This window comes from Loxodonta africana, chromosome 3 (assembly GCF_030014295.1).
Source record: "Loxodonta africana isolate mLoxAfr1 chromosome 3, mLoxAfr1.hap2, whole genome shotgun sequence".
In the NCBI taxonomy this organism is placed as follows: Eukaryota; Metazoa; Chordata; class Mammalia; order Proboscidea; family Elephantidae; genus Loxodonta; species Loxodonta africana.
The window spans coordinates 66,782,049-66,806,991 of record NC_087344.1 but is presented as its reverse complement, the minus strand read 5'-3'; the positions used below and the strand labels follow the sequence as shown (position 1 = coordinate 66,806,991).

Sequence of the window (24,943 nt, the reverse complement as noted above, 5' to 3'; positions counted from 1 at the left end):
CAGACTTCGGTCTTTCACATTTAGGTCTTTATTCTATTTGGAGTCTACCTTTGTATGTACTTAGTGTTAGGCAGTCATCACGTTTATTGTGATTTACTTTTCCCAACACCAGCTGCTACGTAAACCACCCCTTCCCCACTGGTTGTGGGCTGTCTTTCTTGCATATTAAGTTCTCATACATATGTGGGTTTCCATTTTACTCCATTGGTCTGCTCGTTCAAGGTATAAATATTAAAAGGAAGAAACAAAACTGTCCTTATACTCAGATGATATGATTATTTTCATAAAAGAAGGCAAAAGAATCTACTGATAAGTTATTAGAATAATAGAAGAATATAGCAAGATGGCTGGTTATAAGGTCAATAATATACAAAAGTCATTTGTGATTCTATATACCAGTAATAACTTTGTGATGTAATTATATAAAGAAACCACTAAAATATCAACAAAACTATGACATCCTCAAGAATAAATTGATCAAGAGGTGTAATACCTATACACAGAAAATGATAAAACTTTACTAAAAGACATTACAGAAGACCTTAAAAAGAGCTACCCTATATTTATAGTAGGAAGATATCTCAGAAAAATGTCAATTCTCCACAAATTGATCTATAGATACATTTCTAATTAAAATCTAACAAGATTAGATTGACAAACTGCTTCTAAAATGTATATGTAACAATAGAAGGCCAAGAATAGTTAAGACTTTATTTTTTCTTTTAAACTTATTATTATGTATGTTTGACATTTTCTATAAAAAAAGATTTTAAAAATCTCAGCTGTTCTTGGCCTTTTACTTTTAGCATAGCGTAATGATTCCCGTGTAGTCATCACACGGCTTTAACAATGACCAATTTCGGGCCATCCTTGTTGCATTTATACCCTCTATTACTCCCCCAGCCCAGATTATTTTGAAGCAGATCCCAGACATTACGTCATTTCATTGTAAATAGGGAAATCACTTTAAATGTTTTGACAATGTAGTTGCAAGAAGAGTCTTTTTGTTTTCCAGTTGTTACTCATACATTCCCATAAAATAGACGTGGAAGTGAGATTGTGTTTTCCTTAAATATATTTTCAAATTTCTTTTTAATCTTGCCAGTTAAATAACAAAACTAAAATTTACAAATAAATGTGAAAAAAGATGAAAGAGTTAGCTAGTCTTTTTAAACAACCTAGAAGAAAATGGTTAACCCAAATACATCAGGCAAATGAGCTGTGGGATTGATTTATCATTCATAAGCTAAATGCTTATGAAAATTAAGAAAAACTTTGCTCCACAATGAATTTTTAACTCCCAGACATGTTCAAACTACATGTAGATTGTTAATGTTAAAAAAAAAAAAAAAAAAAACTACATGAAACTATTTCGGCAGCTCCTGTCTGAAGACAAGATGAGAAGGCAGAGGTGAACAGAAGCTGGCTGAATGGACTGGGAGAATGAGGAATATAGAGTGGAGGGAAGGAGTGTGCTGTCTCATTGGTGGGAGAGCAACTAGGAGTACGCAGCAAGGTGTATATAACTTTTTGTATGAGAGGCTGACTTGATTTATAAACTTTCACTTACAGCACACACACACACACACAACCTGTACACAAAAGTTTGTAATAGTTTTATTCATAAATACTCAAAATTGGAAACAACCAAAGTATCTTTCAATAGGTGATTGGATAAACTGTGTACATCCATACAATGGATTTTTATTCAGCATTATAAAACCACAAAAAGACATGGAGGAAACTTAAATGCATACTGCTAAGTGAAAGAAGCCAGTCTGAAAAACTATATACTGTACAAGTCCAACTACTGGACCTTATGGAAAAGGCAAAACTATAGAGACAGTGAAAAGACCAGTAGTTGCCAAGGGGTCAGGGAGAAGGATGAAGAGGTGGAGAACAGAGCATTTTTAGGGCAGTGTGACTATTCCGTATGATGATGTAATGGTGGACATGTGACATTATGTATTTGTCAAAACCCATAGGACTGTACAATGCGAAGAGTGAGCCTTAAAGTAAACTATGGATTTTAGTTAATCATGATATATGAATTTGGTTCATTAATTGTAACAAACGTACCACAGGAATATAAGATGTTAATAACAGGAGAAACTGTGCAGGGGGAGGGGCTCTATGGGAACTTTCAATTTTTCTGTAAGCCTAAATCGGTTCTAAAAATAAAGTTTTACATCTTTGTATGTAAAGCAAAACAAAGCAAAACAAAACACTACACACACACATACCTCCCAGATATAATTTTGTATCCAAAGTGAGGTTTTCTTAGGAGCTACCTATACGAAGTAGTCAGGGATATGCATGGTAAAATGATGCTGGATGCCGGGTCAAATTGAAAGTAATTTTTTTCAGTTTTCATTATTGCTTCACTATATTGCAGTGCGTTCTGGGTAATATACTTTTAATGCATCAAGCACAATCACAGTCCCTGCTGAACAATGCTGTTAATTCTGAATGTGTCTGATGATTTTTTACAATTTAAAAAAGTTCTGTAAAACTATAGAATTGACCATGGGCATCTCCACAAACGGTAATGGCCAAGAAATCTTTTGCTGTTTTTATTCCTGTGTTATTATTTCCACACGGTTCTCCTTTCTTTTTACTTGGGGCTTGTTCTATAACTATTTCTAACTTCTTGGCCTTTTACTCTTAGTGTAGCATAATGATTCCCATGTAGTCATCATATGACTTTTAACAATGATCATTTTGAAAAATTCTTATTCTAAAAAAATACATTTAAAGTTACATACTTCCCAACAAGTACTGCTTTTGCTTTGCCCCACAAATTTTGATATGTAGTGTCTTCATTATTATTTACTTCTTAGTAATTTCCTTTACAAGTTTTTTTTTTTTTAACCTCAATAGTTATTTAACAATATGTGCACTAAGGGGTAAGCGGCAAAGTGGGAAGTCCTATCCTCATTGCCAACTGCACTAAGTAAGGGGAAAATCCCACCTTTTTTGCTAACTCTATGCTAAGGATCAGCATGAACTCATTCCCCAAAAGGCAGATTTTGATCCAGTCCTCACTTTCCCACTTCTCCATCTTTGTCACCATCACCCATGCAACACAGTCTCTCCAACTCTAGCCATCCAGAGGTAGATCAGAGCTCACAGGTTAGAAGGACACTGACCTTCCAACCAACCGCCCACACAGCGCTTCTCTGACTCTAACTGCCTGGAGCTGGGTCAGAGCTCACAGTTAAAAGGACACCATCCTTCAGACTGCCAAATAAGCAGACACCAACGCCAAGCTCAGGAGTCCATATAACACCGTTACTTTCTGACGTGCTGGCTTCTATTGCTCTTTTAGGTTTAATAATTTGCTGGAATGACTCACAGAATCTCACAGAGAATATACCATACATAGGACTACAGATTTATCACAACCAAAAAGGAATGAAGAGATGCATAGGGTGAGGGTTTACGAGTGTCCCCAATGTGGAATTTCCATGTTCCAAGGGACACACATACCTTCTCCAGAGCAGATGTTTTCACCAACCAGGAAACCCAGGCTGTTATTAGCCTCCCCACCTGGCCATGATAGGTTACCTCATGCCTCTTGAAGCTATTCAACCTCAGACTGCCAGTTGGTCACTCTTGGTTTGGTCAGCCGTCACTCATTAGCCTCAGGTGTAGTCAGGCTCTCAGAAATCCAGAACAAAGGTAAAATTACCTTCTGTACCTCACAATATGTTATTTAGCTTCCATGTATACAGGATTTTTAGTTGTCATCTGTTTTTAATTTTTCACTTTGTGGTTAGAGAACATGGTATGTATGCTATTGATTTTTGGAATGTTTTGAGGCTTCCTTATTAGTATAATGTATGTTTTATTTTTGAACATGTTCTACGTATGTTTAAAAAGGCAATGATTACCTGTTGGTTAGAAATAATGTTCTATACATAACCAATAGGCTGAGTTTATCAATTGTGTTGCTCAGATTTTTTTTTATGTTTCTTACTTTATCATTACTTGATCTGTTTTAAAAGAAGTATGTTAAAGTATCTGCTCTAATGGTTAATTTGTCTATTTTTTGCCTGTAGTTCTGTCAGTTACACTACTGTATTTGGAGATTCTGTTTTTGGTGCATAGATCGATGATGGCTATATAGTCATATTTATTGAACCTTTTACCAATATGTAAAATACTTGGTTATCCTTATTATATTTTTACTCTTAATATTTTTATGTCAAATAAAAACATTATTAAAATATTAACAAATATAATCAAATATTAGGATTTCTACACTAGCTTTCTTTAGTTTCATATTTAGATGGTATTTATTTTTGTTTTAAGTGTGTCTTTTGTAATTTTGGAGTCATTGAGTGGTGCAAATAGTTAATGCCCTTTGCTCCTAACCAAAAGGTTGGAGGTTAGAGTTCACTCAGAGGCACCTTTGAAAGAAAAGCCCCATGAACTACTTCCGAAAAATCAGCCATTGAAAACCCGATGGAGCACAGTTCTACTCTGAAACAGATGGGGTCTGTATGAGTTGGAATCAACTGGATGGCAACTGGTTTTTATAATTTCATCCAATCATAGGGTCGTTGTCTTTTATTGGTAATTTTAACACTTTTGTATCTACAGGAATTACCCTTAAGACTTTTTTCCTCTTATTTTATATTTCCCATTTATATACTTTCTTTTTGTTTTTCTTTTTACATTTCCTGATCAAATTTTCTTCTAGCAGTTAAAGGTTATAAATACTATTTATATTTGTGCGGTGATTGCTCTTACTTTAAAACCCGCATGTATGTTTATTTAACTCCTATCAATTTCTGAAATTTATCCGTATCTTTACTTTCCAGTAATAAGGAAGTACTTTTGCATCTTCTCATGAGCTATTGAATTCCATACCCCATTATGGTAATATTCTCTACAATTTTAGTCCTTGGATTTTATTAATAAACTTTCCATTTTCTCTTTCTTTTGATATCAGTTTTTCTTTCTTTCTTGCCACCTTTCTTTTGCCAGCAATGCATTTTGCTACCTCTATCTCTTGCATTAGTTGGATTTGCTTCAATTTTGTTTTCAACAGGATTTTTGCACTGCTCTGATTTGATTCATGACTCTCCCCCTCAACCCTCACCAGCATACTAGCCTTAATTTTCCTCAGGTGTCTTATTAGGAATTCATAAAGCTTCTTGAATCTGTGGCTTTATGTTTTTCATTAGTTTTGGAAAGTAAATGCTTTCATGTCAAATATTTCTTCTCCCCCATTCTTTCTTCCTGTCTGGGTTTCCAGTTATGTATATGTTAATTGGTGTCATTCTCTCCATGACCCTGCTCTATGACTCTTCTTTTTCTTTTTACTATCTTTTTTTCTCTTTACTTTTCGTTCAGGATATTTTCTTCTGACCAATCTCCAAGTTTACTATTTCTCTCTTCAGCTGTGTATAATTTGTTGTTAGTACCAATCCGTTGAATTACTGATTTCTGTTATTGCATTTTTCAGTTATAGAAATTCCATTTGGTTGTTTTATATACTTCACAGTTTCTGTCAAAATTCTCAGTCTTCTACTTTATCTTCTTGAATGTAATAAACAATCTGATGGCTCCAGTATCTGGGGTTCTTGTGGGTTCTTTTTAATTGTCAGTTGTTTCTGCTTGGTTGTGTTCGTGTTATCTTGTCTTCTAGTATGCGTGATTATTTTTCCTTGTGGGTTGGATATTGTATTTGCACAATTGTCTATAGAAATAATTTGAGACCTAGGATAACGTTATCTTTCTCCAGAGAGGATTCACTTTGTTTTCTGCTAGGCACCTGGAGACACTGGCTCTGGGACCACCTTAATATAATTTCAGATTTGAGATAATTTTAAGCTGAATTGCAATCCCTGTAAAGCCTTGTCTACTCTATTCATCTTTATTCTGAGGATGCAGTCCTTTGGGATTCCAACCCAAAGTGAGTGTTGTTCACTAGGCGCCTCCTCACCCTTGGTAGGCTCTGGACTTCGGTCTCTGTACCCCTAACTACTTAAGGCTATTTAAAGTACTACTCAGCTTCTTAGCTACCTCTCAGAAAATGCTCCACCTGGAAAAACCTGTTACCTGTTGCTGTTGAGTCGATTCCGACTCATAGCAACCCTATAGGACAGAGTAGAACTGCCCCATGCAGTTTCCGAGAAGCGCCTGGTGGATTTGAACTACTGACCTTTTGGTTAGCAGCTGTGGCTCTTAACCACTATGCCACCAGGGTTCCCCCACCTGGAAAAGTAGTCCTAAATGTGGGGTTCATGCCCTTTAGTCTCTCTCCTGGTTCAGGTCCTGGCTCAGTAATTCTTCATTAACTTGTCAGCTTTCCAATAATTTCAAGCAAAGGTTTTAATTTTTCCCCCCTGGTTTTTCCGGTTTTCCTCAGTGGGAGGCAGGTCAGAATTAAACAGTCTGCCATTACTAGAAGCCCAAACCACCCCTCGCTTCTGCTTCCAATGGGAAAAGCACTCTGATAACCAAGATTTGTTAGGAAACAAAATGACAATGGAAATATTAACAGTGTGACGGTTACCCAAGCACCAAAACAATGAACAGAAGTGCCACCCAAGGGAGATTATGTTGTTACTGTTGTTAGTTGCTGTCTAGTTAGCTCCTATTCGTGGTCACCCCATGCACAACAGAACTAAACTTGGCCCAGTCCTGCACCATCCTCGTCATTGCTGGCATGTTCCAGTCCATTATCGTGGCCACTGGGTATTTTTAAGTGCCTTCTAACCTTTTTTTCTTAAAAAAAAAAAAAAAAAAGTTTTTTTTTTTTTTTTTCCTAACCTAGGGGCCCTCATCTTGCAGCACTATATTAGACAATATCGTGCTCCACAGGGTTTTCATTGGCTAATTTTTGGAAGTAGATCACCTGGCCTTTTTTCCTGGTCTGTCTATGCTCTGCTGAAACCTGCCCCACCATGGGTGACCCTGCTGGGTGACCCTACTGGATGCATAGTTTCCAGCTCATAGCAACACTCAAGCTACCACAGCATAACAAACTGACAGACTAGTGGAAGGGAGAATCTACAAACATAAAAACACAAAAATCAACTCAACACAACATTGATGACAAAATGACCTTCCAGAAAATTGAGGGAACCCCAATTCTCTGCTTGAGAATGCCTTACATTCAGCTTATGAATGTCACATTATAGTAACCTTTACTAGCCAATATCAGTTTTATGTAAGAGAGAATGAAAGTCTGTGGATTGAATGGCTTTGTCTCGCTTACTTTGGACTTTATCAGGAGGTCCCAATCTCTGTAGAAGAACAGCATGCTTGATAAAGTAGAGGCTCAGTGGCAAAAAAAGGAAGACCCTCAACAAGGTGGACTGACACAGTGGCTGCAACAATGGGCTCAAACATATCTACTGTCACGAGGATGGCGCATGAGTTGTTAGGAGTCAGGATCAACTGGATGGCACCTAACAACAACTACAAGCAAGTTTTAGGGATAACTTTGACATCTTCCTGCCCAGACAACTCCTGGCAAATAGCCTTAGACAATATGTCTGGATATATGCTAATCTGGTTCATTAGTGCCTTTAAGCCTCAGTTTTCTTAGGCTTAAATAGGGATAATATGAGTCCATATCAAAAGTATTTGAGAAGTTTTAATGAAATAATGAACAAAAAGTCTTAGCACAGTGCCTAGCACACAGTAAGATTTGATAACAAGAGAGCCTCATGACTGTTGGAGGTAGTGTTCAGATTGAGTTATTTTTGGCCTAGACAGGGGCCTCAGGTACTTTGAGAGCAATCCCTTAAAGGAGGCCAGAGATGGGTGATAAATATTCTAAAAATGCATCATTTGACTGAGGAGGCCTGACTGGGGTGAAGTGACACATGGTGGTGACTAAACTGACATTAGAATCTCTATGCCTGTGTAATAAAAACTAAAGATTAAAACTAAGGAGTTTAGTCATGGATCTCAGAAGGAAAATTATGGAACATAAGGCCTGATAAGGTTGTGGAAACGTAACTTTCTTATGTCTGCTGTTTCCTACTTCTGTCAGTTCTCCTGTTATGCCTACCTGGCACTTTGAAGTGTACTGGCCCCACGGTGCTAAATGCTTTACCTGCTTTATTTAATTTAATGCTGTTATTTACTCTATGTTTCAGACAAGAAAACAGAGGCTCAGAGAGCTTAAGTATGCAAAGGGGTCATTTCCCAACAGAGATCATTCCGGCTCCAGAGCTGGATCCTGAGTTCATTTAACAACATATTATTTTTAGAATTACTGAATCTGAGAGTTGGCTGTTCAATTAATTCATTTAACAGTTAATGAGCACTTACTCTATGTTGGTCTCTGGAGATTCAGAACTGAATATAAGATCATAACAATTAAACAGCTTCACTTATCGAATGCTAATTCTATGTCAGGAGCCCTGGTGGCACAGTGGTTAAGAGCTTGGCCGCTAACCAAAAGGTTGGCAGTTCGAATCCACCAGCTGCTCCTTGGAAACCCTATGGGGCACTTCTACTCTGTCCTATAGGGTCTCTATGAGTCAGAATCCACTGGACAGCGACAGCAATGGGCTTGGTTAATTCTGTGTTAGGAAGTTCATTTAACCCTAATAACTACCCTGTAAGAAGAGCAGTGACAACCTTCTTTTACAGATCAGGGAGCTACTCAGAGAACTGAGACCCAAGGTCACGTAGTTAGACTGAGAATGTCTAACTTCCAAATTTTGTCTTCTTTTTCAGATATGAAAATCTCATTAACTTTTTTAGATGAAAATAATACATGATTATCTCACACACTCATCAAAATAGGATGTTAATTGTTTTTTGACAGTGTATTTATTATATTTTAAAGTTGCGTTTCTTTTATTAGTCATCTTTTTCTCTTAAAAATTTTTTTTTTACAGCTTTATTGAGATAGTTTCACATACCATAACATTCACCCTTTTAAAATACATAGTTCTGTGGTTTTTAGGCTATCCAGAGTTGTGCAACCGTCACTACGATCTAATTTTAGAACTTTTTCAACACCCCAAAAAGAAATCTCATGCCCATTCCTGCTCCCCCACTCCCTAGCCCCAGGCTAATTATCATTTTTTACGTGTTTATTGGCTGTGATTTTCTGTTCATGTAATTGTCTATTTTGGTTTGCTTTATTTTTTTTAATTGATTAGAGAAGTTCCTCATTTATGATAAGTAGTAACCATTTGTCTACCACATACATTGCAAATATTTTTGGCTATTTTCTCATCTGTTCTACTTGTTCCTGCCATCTCTTACTGTACAGATGTTGAAATTTCTTTCAGTTGGTCAGTTTTTTCCCTTATGATTTATGGATTTCGATTCATGATTATAAACGGCTTTCCTCCTTCAATTACAAATGTCTTTTTTCCTATATTTTCTTCTGGCCTTTTAGAGTTTTGTTGTTTGCGTAAGTTTCAATCCATCAAGAGGTTAGTTTGAGATAGAATAACTATGCTGATTCATGGGCATTGGACTTGTGCAGTTGTACAGGGCCTTGCTTGGTTTAATGCTCTGCTGTGGCTGTCTTGAAATTTTAAATTTTTGAACAAGGGGTCCCATATTAATTTTTGCACTGGGCCCCACAAATTAGCAGCTGGCCTGCTTACAAGTCCCAGGCACTGTACTAAGCAATTGACATATATTATTGTACTTAATCATCACGACCATTTGCCCACAAGTAAATTCTGACTTATAGCAACCCTATAGGACAGAGTAGAACTGCCCCATAAGGTTTCCAAGGCTATAATTTTTTAGGGAAGCAAACTGTCACATCTTTGTACCACAGAGAGGCTGCTGAGTTTGAGCTACCAACCTTTAGGTTAACAACCCAGGGCTTAACCACTGTACCGCCAGCGCTCCTTGGCAACTGTTAAATAAACAAACATAAAAATATGTATAAAACCATTTTACAAACGGGGAAATGGAAGCAGGAGGATTAAATAAGGACACTGAGTTAGAAAGCTGCAGCAAAAGGGTTTGAACCCAGCACCTTTAACTCCAGATTGTCAGGAGTGTTGAAATTTTGGGGTGAGCTTGCGAGGGCGCGGAAGGTGAGGAGGTGCCGCGTCTAAGACCCCTTGTTAACTCTGTTGAGCGTCACTGGCCGGACCAGGGTGCCCAGCTCTGTGCAGTGCGGGAGCAGGAGGCCTGGCGCAGTGTGCACCATGGGCGCTCAGGTGCGGGAGGGCGGGCGGGAACCCCCCTGCTGCCCTCGGCGGCGCGCACTTGCCTAGCGGGCGGGCACTCACGCGCGCAGCGGTTGTGCAGCCTGCGAGTTTCTCAAGTTCACACAGGCCCCAGGTTGGCATGGCAACCAGGCAACCTGTTCCAGAGCCGCCCGCCTTCTCCGCACATGCCGCTGCCACCGCCGCGGAGCCGGGGCCTGAGTCTATCCCATGATGCACCGCGCCAGCCCAGTCCCCAGTGGGCCGCCATGTTGTCGGAGTGAAAGGTAAGGGGGAGCGAGAGCGCCGGAGACAGAAGATCGGGGGGCTGAAATCCATCTTCATCCTACCGCTCCGCCCGTGAGTATCCGCACCCCGCCGGTCCCAAACGCTGCTCCGGACCCCTAGCGAGCTGATTGTCCCATCGTATTGGGGTTTGAGAGCGGTTGGGGGGGCGAGAAGGGCTTTAGAAAAGCCGCCGAGGCCCTGGCTGAGGCTTCTCACTTGCTGTTTCTCGTACATGTTTTGGAGTCAGCAGCAAGGCCCCTATTGTTATCAAAGGAGGGAGGGGGTGGGGAGCAGGGTGGAAGCGAGGAAAATGCCGGAGGTTTAGGCCCAGGCCCAGGGCATGGACGTGCCTCTACATTTCTGTCCAGCCCTGTTGGGAGCCCACCGAAGATTGAGGTAGCTATTTCGGGTTTCTTTTTTGATGGGTTTGCGAAGCCTGGAGTCTTCTCTGTGGCCATGAAGTGTTATTCTGTGCCACCCTGGATTTCTTCGACTTCTTGAGCTTCCGTGGCAGCGCCGGAGGAGGAGGAGGAACAATAAATCGCTTCGGAAGCAGCCATGGCCCTTGTCCACAGGGGAGACCCACCGTGGGGGAACTTTGCGAGCTTGAAACGTGGAGAAGTGGCGATCAGAAGTTTCAGATCGCTTTTTAGGCTCCTGGGTGCTTGTGGCCTTTTGTTTCCGTGAGAGCTGGTGTTTTTGGTGGTTTCTTCCTCTTTTAGCCTCCCTCTGTTGTTGTATGTTGCTCTCTAACTCAAAAGAGGGGTTCATCTCTCAGTAGTAGCAAAAAGAGATACATAATAACTAGATAGTTTCAGCTCTCACAAACGTACTTGGTAGACGTAGGTCATTTGTTACATTTCTCAGTACCACTCCCACGTCAAGTGAGGAATACGCTCCCGTAACTTTTTTCTTCCTTATAGTTTCCCCCCACCCACAACATTACGGGAGGCTTTATTCTCCCCATAAGTTGTTATCCTCCATTGTTTAAGAAAACTGTTCTTAAGCTCTCGTTATCAAGTCACTTCACTCACTTCCTACTCATACTGAGATTATTAAGAATGAGAGTTCATGAGGCTGGCTTTTTTTGGGGGGGGGTGTTGTTCTGTTTTAAAGTCATTAACTCCTGAAACAATAGGCTTGTAGCTTTAGTTTTTTTTTTTTTTTTAATAAAAATATTAAAAAAAAAATCACCAAGACAAGGATATGAGGCTCCCGATGCAGCTTTAAGTGAAACAAACATTTTGACCTATTGCTAATTTTAACTTTACACTCTTGGGAGCTGTCGATTGTTTATCTGGATCTTTGGGAAATACTGGATTCTGAACTTTGAGTTAGTGTTTTGCCTTAGCCGCAATTGAATTCATTTTGTCCAAGGCCACAACTTTTTGAAGTTGGAATTTGTTTAGTTTGGGTTGAACTGCTTTAAAATAAATTTATGACCACAGAATGTTTGTTCACCGTGGTAAAAATAAACACCTTTTAAACCGCTAAGCATTTTAGTAAAAGGTGAGCCATGTAGATAGATGGAACCGTGTTCTTTTAAGGTAAATCTATGTGATATTCAAAAAAAAAAAAAAAAAAAAAACCAACTTGGCACAAACAGTTTGAAAACTGGAAGAGTAGATAAAATCAACACTTAACTCTAGTTACTTAAAATGCTCATTTGTATAATGTATCCATTGTAAAAATCACATTCAAACGATACACATAACTTTTTTGTGGGCTCTGAGAGTTCCCTCAACGGCTGTAGCAATTTAAATGTTTTCTAATATTTAGGTTACCGATTTCTTAATTTTTGTGTTGTAGTTGCCAAGATATTACAAAACCACCCAAAGACCCGTATTAATTGGTTAGGTATTTGCTCACTTTCAAACTCCGTCTGCCAGGTTTTTTCTTGTTTGAGAAACTGCCTTGCCTCATTAGGTAAAGCAGGAAGTTTCAGGGCGTACGATCCCTTTACAAAAGCCAATTGTTTCCTTTGAACATTTTTATAGGAGTCCCCCCCCCCCACCCCCATCCCTTGCTGGAATGAAGTTGCCTTCAGTGTATTTCAGTGGTAAACATCTTTTTCATAGGACAATTTCTAGTTAAATAGCTATTATGGCAAATCTTAGAAAAGATTGCATTTTGCTAGTTTAGGAATTTATTTCGGGACTGGAGCTCCATTGCCTTAACTGGGGTCCTCGTCATGGTGACTTTAAATTTATCACATTTTATGTCTGTTACCTTATTTTGGTTAAACAAACAAACAAACAACTGACTTATAAAGACTAGAGGAAAGACTACTTACTCTTTCTAGATGAGGAGACAGGCTCGGTCGGAGAGGTTGCTCGTTTAAGTGGCAAAACTTGGATTTTGGGACTTCTGGCCTGCTCTAGAACAAATACTGTTAGATTGAGGTTCCCTTGTTGAATAAAATGGGACTGGCTAGTGGTGGTAATAAGAGAGTTATGAGTTCTTTTGCAAATCAAATGAGAAGGCATTCGGCTGATTTGCAGTTTGCAAAGACTGATGGACTTGGTGGCTTGGTGCTTGAACATGGGCAACATTTTATCATTCACGGAAGCAGAAGCAGAAGTATACATGGCTAGACTACCCCAGTACTCTAGTAAGGTTTTAATGGGTTGAAATTAGCTGAGACTAGACATTTCCAAATTAGGTTTTGCACAAATTACAAATTCCATTGTGTCTTCATGAAAAGAAGTAACTTAATTAATTTCTTATAAATCTGTTAGGTTGTTTTTGAAATGTCACAGTAGGGCTAGAGAGAAAAATGACACTTGTAGCAGCCCACTGCTGTTTGATAGTCATCGAAATTAGACTGTAGTGGCTGTAGAACAGGCATGTTTTAATTGGTAACTGATTTATTACTTTGTAGCATTTTTTAAGTACGGCCTCCCCACCCACAACTGTTCTGTCTTACACACAAATGTAGTTTTTGGTTTTAAGAAACATAGTAATGTTTCATAGTAACATTTTAGGATTCTTTGTTGATCCTTAGAGTGGAGTAGCAGATGCATGTGAGAGAAATAGTACTCTATTGAATTACTGGGGAATGGCAAGGGGTTTGAAAGAAAGAACTAGGTTTAGGTGCAAAACAGATTTAAGTTTGAATTGCTGCTCTGCGCTCACTCTCTGAATGGCCTTAGGCACATCACATAACCTTTCTTTACCTTCCCCACCCATTCTTTACCTTAAAGGTACAGAAAAATACTCAACAACTTAAAAATCAAACAAAATGTTTTCATCTGTAAAATATGGACCATAATCCTTACCTTTCATTGTTTTCGTGATGATTAAGTAATGTCTGCGATATACTTGCCACATTTTTATGTTTTGAGGCCTTTGGTTTTTGCAGTGAGACTTTGTGTAGTACTAAGGTGTTTGGTTTGGTCTCATCCTATTTATAGGATTTGGAGTGCTAATGGAGTAATGATGTAATTAAAATTACAGTTGAGGAGAGAGTTCAGGCCAAGAACATTCTATTGCTGTTCTTGGTCAGAAGATCGTGTTGTTTCTTCAAGGAATGTCCTGTGAATATGTTGGACATTTTTTAAAGGGTCCTTTCAAATTTAGACAGCCGGAGTCATTGCTCATTATATATGGGTTTTAGATTTTTGTTTGGCTTGTTGGCATATATCTGCTCCAGCGGTAAAGTTGTGACATTTTAAGAAGCTCCTGTTCATTAAAAAGTATCTACCTCAGTTGGCTTAAGGTGCAAATAAGTTGGGTAAAGAAGCCGGTGATTGACATCTAGTTCTGTATCATTACCTTTTGGAGGTATACACATAAGTTTCCCTGAAGTTGCATTGTTGAGTCCTGATCTGAGTACCTTGGCAGAGTGCTGCCACTAACTACTTACTTCCATAAATATATACTCAGAACTTAACAATGGTGGTTTTAGTTTAGGAAATTGTGTGTATACTATAAAACAATTAGGTACTTGGTAGAAACTGTAGATGATTGTACTGTAAAAGGCATGGGGCTCATACTTTTATCTTGATGTATGTTACATTACTTAACGTTTAAAAAATACAAATATTAAATATTTGTAACTTGTTTTTTCTCAGGTGTTGGTGGAATGAGCGTTGCATGTGTCTTGAAGAGAAAAGCAGTGCTTTGGCAGGACTCTTTCAGCCCCCACCTGAAACATCACCCTCAAGAACCAGCTAATCCCAACATGCCTGTTGTTTTGACATCTGGAACAGGGTCGCAAGCGCAGCCACAACCAGCTGCAAATCAGGCTCTTGCAGCTGGGACACACTCCAGCCCTGTCCCAGGATCCATAGGAGTTGCAGGCCGTTCCCAGGACGACGCTATGGTGGACTACTTCTTTCAGAGGCAGCATGGTGAGCAGCTTGGGGGAGGAGGAAGTGGTGGAGGCGGCTATAATAATAGCAAACATCGATGGCCTACTGGGGATAACATTCATGCAGAGCATCAGGTAAAAATAAGTTCACTATTTCAGCTTTGAAACTCTTTCATGAAATCCCTGACCGCTTAGGGTTTTTGCTTTCACTGAATGCCTTTAAAGCTTAAACTGCTCATTTAGCTTGGTCTAAACAGTCACTTGTTTTGAAGAATGATTTTCGTAATGTTGTCACTGGGTCATTTATTGTTCTAGTGCTAAACCGTAAATGACCAATTCATTTTTAAAAAAGACTTAAGATTGTTTTTATGTGCGCAATGTATTTCTGGGAATACTGTTTAACAAAGAATACTCTTTTTCCCCTTGAAATATATGCATTTAAGGACTGCTTGGGCTGTTTATAGGCCAAATACATATATTTCAGAGTCTTTTCTGTTGGGTGTTGGTAACTTTTGCTTTTAAGATATTATAGTTGAAAATATGAGGTTGATAAAGGAGCTGCTCAAGTGAAATTTATTTGAAATAGAACTGACAGTTCTAGTTTTGTGTCAGAGAAGAGTGGTTGTGGCTTTTAGGTTTTACTCAGCTTTGTCCTCTTGTTCTAAGCTCATGTTTGGTTACGGTTAATTTAAACATGTTTAATCTTATTAATTCAAAACCATAGCTGGAATCCCATCGTAGTATTTACTTAGCATTTAGCCTGCTCTTTTTTTTAACTTCCTGATAGTGACAAAAGGATTAGAATGTTTTAATCAGACTATCTGAAGTATAGATTGAATTTTTCTGATTGATTTACATTGCCAATCTTGGAGAATGACTAGCAAAAAGAACTGATATATTTCACTAGCTCTCAAGTGTTTCTGTTCTACTTAAACAGTCAGGCACAAGCACATTTGCAAATCTGAATTGTCAGTTGTGCTATTCCCCAACCCCTCCAAAAAAGGCAGCCTGTGTACCGTAGTTCTTTGCCATAGTAGAAATGAAGAGGCAGAATTCGTCCTCTTTTTCAACAGATATTTATTGAGCACACTAATCACAGGTCTTTGGGTTACTGGCACAATTACCAGTATCAGTGCTGTTTTATAAACAGTTACTGTGTAGAGATGAAGAATACTAAGCAGTGTAAAGCATAGGGAGCTTATTTCTGGGCACCAATGGCCTTTTTTTATTTCTTTGTCATGTATCTGTTACTTTGGCACTGTATTTAGTTGTTTACTACTTACTTGGAGTCTTGAAGGCAGGGATCAAATATTATTTATTTTGATAACCCAGTCCCTACAGTTTGGCATATAATAATAGAGCTTCAGTAGAAATTTGTGGAATACATAAGTCCCTCACCCTTTGGCCTTTAAATACAATTGGGAAAAAAGGACATGGTCACAAAAGTAAGGACCTTGAATGCCAGGCTAAGATTTAATTCAGCAGGCAGCAGTGTTTTTGAGTATGTTTTATGTGTGGAGTGGTTTTTATTTAGTGGTGCTCTCGGGAGACTGGATTCACAATAAGATTGGAATGAATAAGGGCTGAAACTGATTGAATAACTTCTTCAACAGCCCTCGTGTGAGCAATGGAAAAGAAAGTATGGGACTGAGGTATGCAGAGAATTTGGTGACTGAATTCGAAATTTTAGGTCCCAGGGAAAATGAATGGGCAAATCAAACTCTAGGTCAGTCTTTGTCAGAGCTCTAAAATCTAGGAACTGCTTGTGATGTGGAGGCGAACAAATGTTTATTGAAGGCTGACTCTGGGCCCTGTCTTACTCTGAGCCCTATCATAGGGAATCACATTTGACTTACCGGACAGTTTTACACAGGTCAGTTAGCAAATGAGAGTTAACGTTAAATGGCAAACCTAGTTTCCATTTAAACAAACAAACAAAAAAACAAACCCCTTGCCGTTGAGTCGACTGGCCATCTAAAGAGCCAAAACAAGTGAGCCAGCTTAGAATTGACATGCACTGCAGCACAGTTCTGCTGGGCGGGACACATGAGATAATGAGCAGTACTGGGGAACTCGGGGGGTGGTTGGCTGTGTGGCAGGTGTGGGCCACGTATGTAGGCATTATGTGGGCTACATCTGTAGTCATTATAATGTATTATAATTTACTAGTTTAGGTGTTTATATCACTTCCTGGGCTGAACTGTTCTAGGGCAGGAAGTATTGTGTTTTCCATGCACCTTTCCCGGGAGGTGTTCTGAAATCTTTATGTTGATTGAATGAGGGAAGAGCAGAAGTGCTTCAGATTCACACTAAGGTAAAGCAGTGGGTCTTATAGTTCAACTGCCTTGCTGGGGGACAGATGGCCACAACAGGTAGAGGACTAGCAACAGTGAACAGTGAGTGGTTCAAGTGAAGAGGAAGGGGCATATCTCTAGATGGAGAATCATTGCTCTCATCAGCTTCTGTTATTGATAGGAGTATGTCAGATCTGTCAGATAGGTCTAGGAAAAGAGGTTGAGAACCACTGATGATGATAATAGAACCAAAAACTTACTGCCATCAAGTTGATTCTGACTCATAGGCACCCTATCTATAGGACAGAGTAGAACTGCCCCATAGGGTTTCCAGAGCAGCTGGTGGATTTGAATGGCCGACCTTTTGGTTAGCAGCCTGAGCTCTTAACCACTGCGCCTCCATGGCTCCAGTACGTACTAAGTGCTTATTAATAAGTGTTTATTGTCACAGTAAGCAGGGCAGTTTAAATCTACCAACTGTTGCGTGGAAACTCTATGGGGCAGTTCTACTGTGTCCTGTAGGGTTGCTATGAGTTAGAAATGACTTGATGGCAACAGGTTTGGTTTTGACCATGTAATAGGACTGTGTCTTACCTGTATTTAATCCTCACAACAATCCTGTGAGGGAGATAGTATCCTTTTTTGAGAGATGAGGGAAGTGAAGCTTAGTTACCAGGTAGAACCTGTTTTCATAATCAGGTCTTTTTGATCCCAGAGCCCATGCTGTGTATGTAATTCTGCCTCCTTAGCCTTAAAAACAAAACTATTACAACAAAGTACCTTCCAAGGTTGAAGATTTGTTTTGCCAGAATTTGGCTTGAAATTTAGAGATTATGAACTTGATAATAAAGAGATGAATACAAAAAATGTTGACTTTTATAATTGCAGAAGTCTTTTTTCATAAGAGCAGTAATGCTAAAGTCCATTTTTTTCTTCGAGTTTTACTTTTATTACATGTATGTTCTAAGTAGTAATTGTGGGCAACTTATCACCGTAGAGACAGAATGACTCAATATAAAGTGATCCTGTTGCCAGCATATTCTACCATACTGCTGAGCTGAAGGTGGGGGGCCTACTTCCTCAGATTTTTTTTTTTTTTTTAATTTGTAACTTTAGATGAAGGTTTATAGAACAAACTAGTTTCTCATTAAGCAGTTAGTGCACATATTGTTTTATGACATTGGTTAACAACCCCATGACATGTCAGCACTCTCCCTTCTCAACCTTGGGTTCCCTATTACCAGCGTTCCTGTTCCCTCCTGCCTTCTAGTACTTGGCCCTGGAGATTTTTTTTTTTTAAAGGCCATTTGGTATAATGGAGTAAAATTTAAGATCATTAGTGAACAGGTAAAAAGAACATCATAGGCTGTGATGCCAGCCAACAGTGTTGGAGGGAAGGAAACTATTTTGTCAGGTACATTACATCCATTTCTGTCATTATTACTCCCGTTTTACTGCTGAAGAAACTGAGGCTGTGGGAAGGAGATTTAGAAATTCATCCCAGGCCTGGCTGCTTTCAAAGTTCTTGGCATACTGTTTTCCTTTTAAGAAAACAAACATGGGATTTATTTATTTTCTTGCCTGAATTTTCAAGTTATTGTTCTTAATAACTTTATGAGCATTTACTTTTTTATACTCTTTTTGTTTTAAATTTTTACCTTTTAAAGTTAGGATTTCCCTGCCTAGGGAAGTTTAGAATTTTCCTAGCAAATCCTCTTAATGGCTCAGTTTTCCCCTCTTTTAATAATGAACTTTTTAAGTTGTGCTTGAAATATATGACTGAATTTTTGAAAATTTTGCTCTGTCATTGAGGATATACATAGCAAAAACATACACTAATTTAACAGTTTCTACATGTACAATTCAGTGACATTGATTACATTCTTACAGTTTTGCAACCATTCCCACCCACCTCTTGAGTTGTTCCTCCCCCATTAACATGAAGTTAACTGCCCCTAAGGTTCCCGTCTAATCTTTCCAGTTGCAGTTGTCAATTTGATACCATAGAGATAGTTCTTAGAAGAGCCTAATGCTCAAGGTAGGCGTTCTTTACTAGTTAAGCCAAACTGTTGTTTTTTCTTTTTTAAATTAATTTTGTTGTTGAGAATATACACAGCAAGACATATGCCAATTCAACCATTTCTACATGTACAATTCAGTGACATTGATTACATTCTTTGAGTTGTACAACCATTCTCACCTTCCTTTTCTGTTGTGCCACCCCGGTTAACACAGTTGCCGTTGTCACTTTGATCCCATATAGATTGTTCTTAAGAGAGCATAATGCTTGAGGCAGAGATTCTTTTCTAGGTAAGCTAACCTGTTGTTTGGTTTTAAGAAGACTAGAAGGGGTATTTTTGGTTTCAGGTGTGTAGAATATCTCAGGACACTAGCTTCAAGGGTTCACCCAGCCTCCGTTGCTCTAGAAAGTCCGTGAGAATTTGACATTCTGTTCCGCATTTCCCCCTTTTGATCGTGAGTCTTCTACGGAATCTTTGATCAAAACGTTCAGTACTAGTAGCTGAGCACCACCAGTTCTTCTGGCCTCATGGCAAAGGAGGCAGTTGTTGATGGAGGCAGTTAGCCACACATTCCATATTCTCCTCCTGTCCCTGACTCTCCTTCCTCTGTTGCTCTGGGTGAATAGAGACCAATTGGTGTGCCTTGGCTGGCCGCTTGCAAGCTTTTAAGACCCTCGGAACTACACAATGAACTAGGTGGTAGACGAGAAACAGTAAATTAACTGGAATGTCCGTACCATGACCCTAAACCTCCAAACCAAGGAACCAATTATATTTTTTATTTTCTAAGTATGAAACTTGACAGGTTTTTAGCATGAGGCCCTTTAAATAACAGTTTAAAACATCAAAGCTTGAGAACATGTGTTGAGGTAATGTGCAATACTTTAAAAATCCTGCAAGATAAGATCTCTAAAATTAGGTGAAATTTAGAGACCATAAAATGTTTTGGGGTAAGGAAAGGTGTTCATATTTGTTTGTATGTTTATTAAAAAAAAAATTAAATGCAGATTCCTTTTGGTCTTTCTGTATCCTATTTTTCCTACTTTAAGAATATGAATCTATTAGGTATCACTTAGTTTAATACTTAAAATTACATTTAATGTAGTTAAAAACCTCAAAGCCCCAATTTTTTGGCCAAACTGAGGTCTTTGGAGGTAAATGAAGGAAAGAAGTTTTGGGAATTTTTCTTTTGGCCTGAGCAATTATATTCTTAATAACAATTAAGATGAAGAATGTGGATCAAGGTACAGTAAAATATCACTTGAACACTAGAGGTTTTCTCATCCGAGTAGTATTTATTTTAAAATGCTGTGTACTTATTTTAACAGTAGTTTTTATTACCTCCTTTTTTTTTTTCCTGTGAGTAGCATTACAGGTTTTATCATGCAAAGCCCAAGGTCAAGTCTTTTGACTTGTGATTATTTTATTCTCTTATCGTGAAATCTGTTTTCTCTGTAAGCTGCTCGGAGATAAAGTGGGTGATGAAATGGAAAAAAAACGTTAAGGTCTAATTGGTTGAGCTGTGGCCTCTTAACTGAACTGTAAGGGGCAGAGATGGGTAGAAGCTTTACTCTGGGGAAAGGAAATTTAGAGGACAATTCTACATAACTTTCTCACTTTTGCTAGCAGTCTTTAGCTGCACAATATATCATAGATTGATAGCACCTGTGAGAGATAATTCTAGGTAGCCAGGCAAAATTCAGTGGATGAATCTTCTCTTTAACTCTACTTGTACTGTCTTGTACTGTCTTTTTTTTTTTAATTTGGTGTCATCATCTTCCACTGGTATACTGACACCCACCTCTGACATGTCTACCATTCTTAATCTGCAGTGGCTGTGAGTTAATCCCTACATTGCAGTTAAAAGGTTTTAACTTTCCCAAGCTGTTACCAGTTTCTGAGGACATGACCCCAGGTGTGTCAGAGTAGAACTGTGCACCATAGGGCTTTCAGTGGCTGATTTTCCAGAAGTAGATTGCCAGGCCTTTTTTCAGAGGTGCCTCTGGGTAAACTTAAACCACCAACTTTTTGGTTAGCAGCTGAGCCTGTTAACCATGGCATCACTCAGGGACTCCTTCCCCAAACTAGGGAGTGTATTATTCCCTAGAGATCCTTTTCTTTTATCCCAGCTGATGAACTCTTTTAGACCATGACTGTCCTGTATTTCTGGGTAGATTGCTTAGCTCAGGATTTGGGTCACTGGCATTTAGTTAACATCATGAGTTGAGGTTGAATAATGCATGCTTTCATATATATATATATATATTTTTTTTTTCCTCTTATACCTGTACTCTTAGAACCTTTTTTTTTTCCTTGAACTTTAGGTGAAGGTTTACAGAACAAACTGTTTCTCGTCAGTCAGTACACACATTGTTCTGTGACACTGGTTAACAACCCCACTACATGTCAACACTGTCCCTTCTCAACCCTGGGTTCCCCATTACCAGCTTTCCTGTTCCCTCCTGCCTTCCAGTACCTGCCCCAGGGCTGGTGTGCCCCTTTAGTTTTGTTTTGTTCCATGGGCCTGTTCAGTCTTTGGCCGAAGGGTGAACCTCAGGAGTGACCTCATTACTGAGCTGAAAGGGTGTCTGGGGGCCATACTCTGAGGGTTTCTTCAGTCTCTGTCAGGCCAGCAAGCCTGGTCTTTCTTTTTGAGTTAGAATTTTGTTCTACATTTTTCTCCAGCTCTGTCTGGGACCCTCTGTTATGATCCCTGCCAGAGCAGTCAGTGGTGGTAGCCGGGCACCATCTCGTTGTTCTGGACTCAGTCTGGTGGAGGCTGTGGTAGTTGTGGCCCATTAGTCCTTTGGACTAATCTTTCCCTTGTATCTTTAGTTTTCTTCATTCTTACTTGTTCCTGAAGGGGTGAGACTAGTGGAATATCCTAGATGGCTCTTAGAATCTTTATCATAATATCTTTAATTTTTATGGTAATTTACTGTGCTTTTTAAAAAAATAATTAAAAAAATTTTTTTGTGCTTTAAGTGAAAGTTTACAAATCAAGTCAGTCTTTCATACAAAGATTTATATACACCTTGCTATATACTCCTCGTTGCTGTCCCCCTAATGAGACAGCATAGTCCTTCTCTCAACCCTGTATTCCTGTGTCCTTTTGGCCAGCTTCTGTCCCCGTCTGCCTTCTCATCTCCCCTCCAGGCAGGAGCTGCCCACCGTCTCGTGTCTACCTGAGCCAAGAAGCTCACTCCTCACCGTTTACTGTGCCTTTTTTTTTTTTTTTTTAAATTATGCTTTAAGTGAAAGTTTACAAATCAAGTCAGTCTCTCATACAAAACCTTATGTACACCTTGCTATATACTCCTAGTTGCTCTCCCCCTAATGAGGCAACACACTCCTTCTCTCCACCGTGTATTCCCATGTCCATTCGGCCAGCTTCTGTCCCCCTCTGCCTTCTCATCTCCTCTCCAGACAGGAGCTGCCCACATAGTCTCATGTGTCCACTTGAGCCAAGAAGCTTCTTTCTCACCATTTACTGTGCTTTTTAAAAGGTGAAACTTTACACAGCAAGTTAAGTTTGCATTTAACAGTTTTTATACATGCTGTTGGGTGATATTGGCTACATTTTTCATAATGTGTCAACATTCTCATTTCAGTTCTGGCTGTTCTGTTTCTGTTAATCTGGCTTTCCTGTCGTTCCCCCCCCCTCCCCGCCCCCCGTCTCATTTTTACTTTAGGGCAAATGTTGACCGTTTGGTTTCATACAGATGAGTTTTTAAAGGAGCACAGTACTCATGGGTTGTTGTTGTTAGGTGCCGTCCAATTGGTTCTAACTCATAGTGACGCTATGTATGACAGAACAAAACACTGCCTGGTCCTGTGCCATCCTCATAATCATCGCAGTGCTTGAGCCTGCTGTTACAGCCACGGTGTCAGTCCATGTCGTTGAGGTCTTCCCTCTCTTTTACTGACCCTCTACTTTACCAAGCATGATGTCTTTCTCCAGGGACTGGTCCCGCCTGATAACATGTCCAAAGTATTTGTGACGAAATTCTACCATCCTCGCTTCTAAGGAGCATTCTGCTGTAAATCTTCCAAGACAGATTTGCGTGTTCTTCCGGCAGTCGTGGGTGTTATTCTTTATTTTATGAGCCAGTCTTTTGTTTCGCAGAAAGGTGACCTCTAGGTGTGGTTTCAGTACAAAGCTTAAAGGGTATTTTAGGGCGATAGTCTCTGGGGTTTCTTTAGTTTCTACCAGTTCAGGAAGTCTGGCCTTTTTTAAGAATTTAAGTTTTATCCTACATTTTTCTCCCATTCTATCCATGATCATCTATTGTGTCCCTAGTCAGAACGGTGGGGCACCATCTCCTTCTTCTGGTCTCAGGGGAGATGAGGCCGTGGTTCCTGTAGGCTATTAATTAGTCCTGTAGACTGATTTCTTCTTTGAGTCTTTGGTTTCCTTCTTTCTCTTTTGCTCCAGACAAGTAGAGACTAATACTTGTATCTTAGATGATATCGTAATATTTTGAGTTCACAAAGACTTGATGTTATGCACTTGGTCAAAAGGGTCATTAGCAGGCCTTCTTTGATGATAACTTTTTTTCTTAATTGTGCTTTAGGTGTAAGTTTACAGCTCAAGTAGTTTCTCATTCAAAAATGTATATACATATTGTTTTGCGACATTGGTTACAATTCCCACAATGTGACAGCACTCTCCCACTTTCCACCCTGGGCTCTCTGTGTCCATTTGTCCATTTCCTGTCCTTTCCTGCCTTTGTGTCTTACTTTTGAGCAGAGTTGCCCGTTTGGTTTTGTATATTTGATTGCATTAAGAAGCACATTCCTCACTTGTGTTATTGTTTGTATTATAGGGAATAACAATCTTTGTCTGAAAAGTGGGCTTTGGGAGTGGTTTCAGTTCTGAGTTAGCAGAGTGTGTCCAGGAGCCATAGTCTCTGGGGTTCCTCCAGTCTGTGTTAGATAGACCAGTAAGTCCTGTCTTTTTTCGTGAATTTGAATTCTGTTCTACATTTTTCGTCTGCTCTGTCTGGGACTCTGTTGTAATCCCTGTCAGAGCTGTCAGTGGTAGCCAGGCACCATCTAGTTCTTCTGTGCTCAGGTTGGTAGAGGCTGTGGTTCATGTGGTCCTTTAGTCCTTTGGGCTAATATTTTCCTTATATCTTTGGCTTTCTTCATTCTCCTTTGCCGTGGACGGGATGAGACCAATAGATGTATCTTAGATGTCCACTCGCAAGCTTTTAAGACACCAGGTGCTACTCACCAAAGGAGGGTGTAGAACATTTTTTTTTATGAACTGTTAATGCCAGTTGACCTAGATGCCCCCTGCCCCAGACTATGGTCCCCAGCCCTAGCAACTTGGTCCTTCAGGGTGTTTGGGTGTGTCAAGGACTTTCGTCAAGTCCTGCAGACTTCCTCTATATTGTGCGTTGTCCTTCCCTTCACCAAGGTTGACACTTGTCTGCTATCTGGTTAGTGGTTTTTCCTCCCCCACCCCCCCACCCTTGTAACCGTTGAAGAGTTTTTTTTTGCTGTGTGTAAACCTTTTCTTGAGTTCTTGTAAGAGTGGTCTCATAACAGTATTTGTCCTTTTGTGATTGACTGCTTTTACTCAGTATAATGCCCTTCAGATTCATCCATGTTGTGAGATGTTTCTCTGATTAACTGTTCTTTATCGTTTTGTAGTATTCCATTGTGTATGTACTATAATTTGTTTATCCATTCATCCATTCATCTGTTGGTGGGCACTTATGTTGTTTCTATCTTTTTGCTGTTGTGAATAGTACTGCAGTGAACATGGGTATGCGTATGTCTATTCGTGTGACTTCTCTTATTTCTCTAGGGCATATCCCTGGGAGTGGGATTGCTGGAACGTATGATATTTCTATTTCTAGCTTTTTAAAG

The 24,943-nt window shown here is 39.4% G+C and overlaps 1 protein-coding gene and 1 long non-coding RNA gene across 30 annotated transcripts in view; one reads left to right on the top strand and one right to left on the bottom strand.

Moving 5' to 3' along the window:
* Positions 1–13,019, bottom strand: part of LOC111752058 (uncharacterized) — a 57,235-nt gene extending 44,216 nt beyond the window's left edge. The window contains exon 1 of the long non-coding RNA XR_002787052.2: positions 12,733–13,019. This is a non-coding gene — a long non-coding RNA (uncharacterized LOC111752058). The remainder of the gene's footprint in view (positions 1–12,732) is intronic.
* Positions 10,385–24,943, top strand: part of PUM1 (pumilio RNA binding family member 1) — a 157,209-nt gene continuing 142,650 nt past the window's right edge. For 24 of the 29 annotated variants that reach the window (XM_064281615.1, XM_064281614.1, XM_064281613.1 and 21 more), the window contains exons 1-2: positions 10,385–10,511; positions 14,513–14,886. In XM_064281615.1, the coding sequence (XP_064137685.1) occupies positions 14,524–14,886 (363 nt within the window). In that variant the 5' untranslated portion in view covers positions 10,385–10,511; positions 14,513–14,523. Of the gene's footprint in view, positions 10,512–14,512; positions 14,887–24,943 lie in introns of those variants that run through there. The other 5 variants (XM_023554456.2, XM_023554453.2, XM_023554455.2 and 2 more) reach the window with 3 other exon arrangements.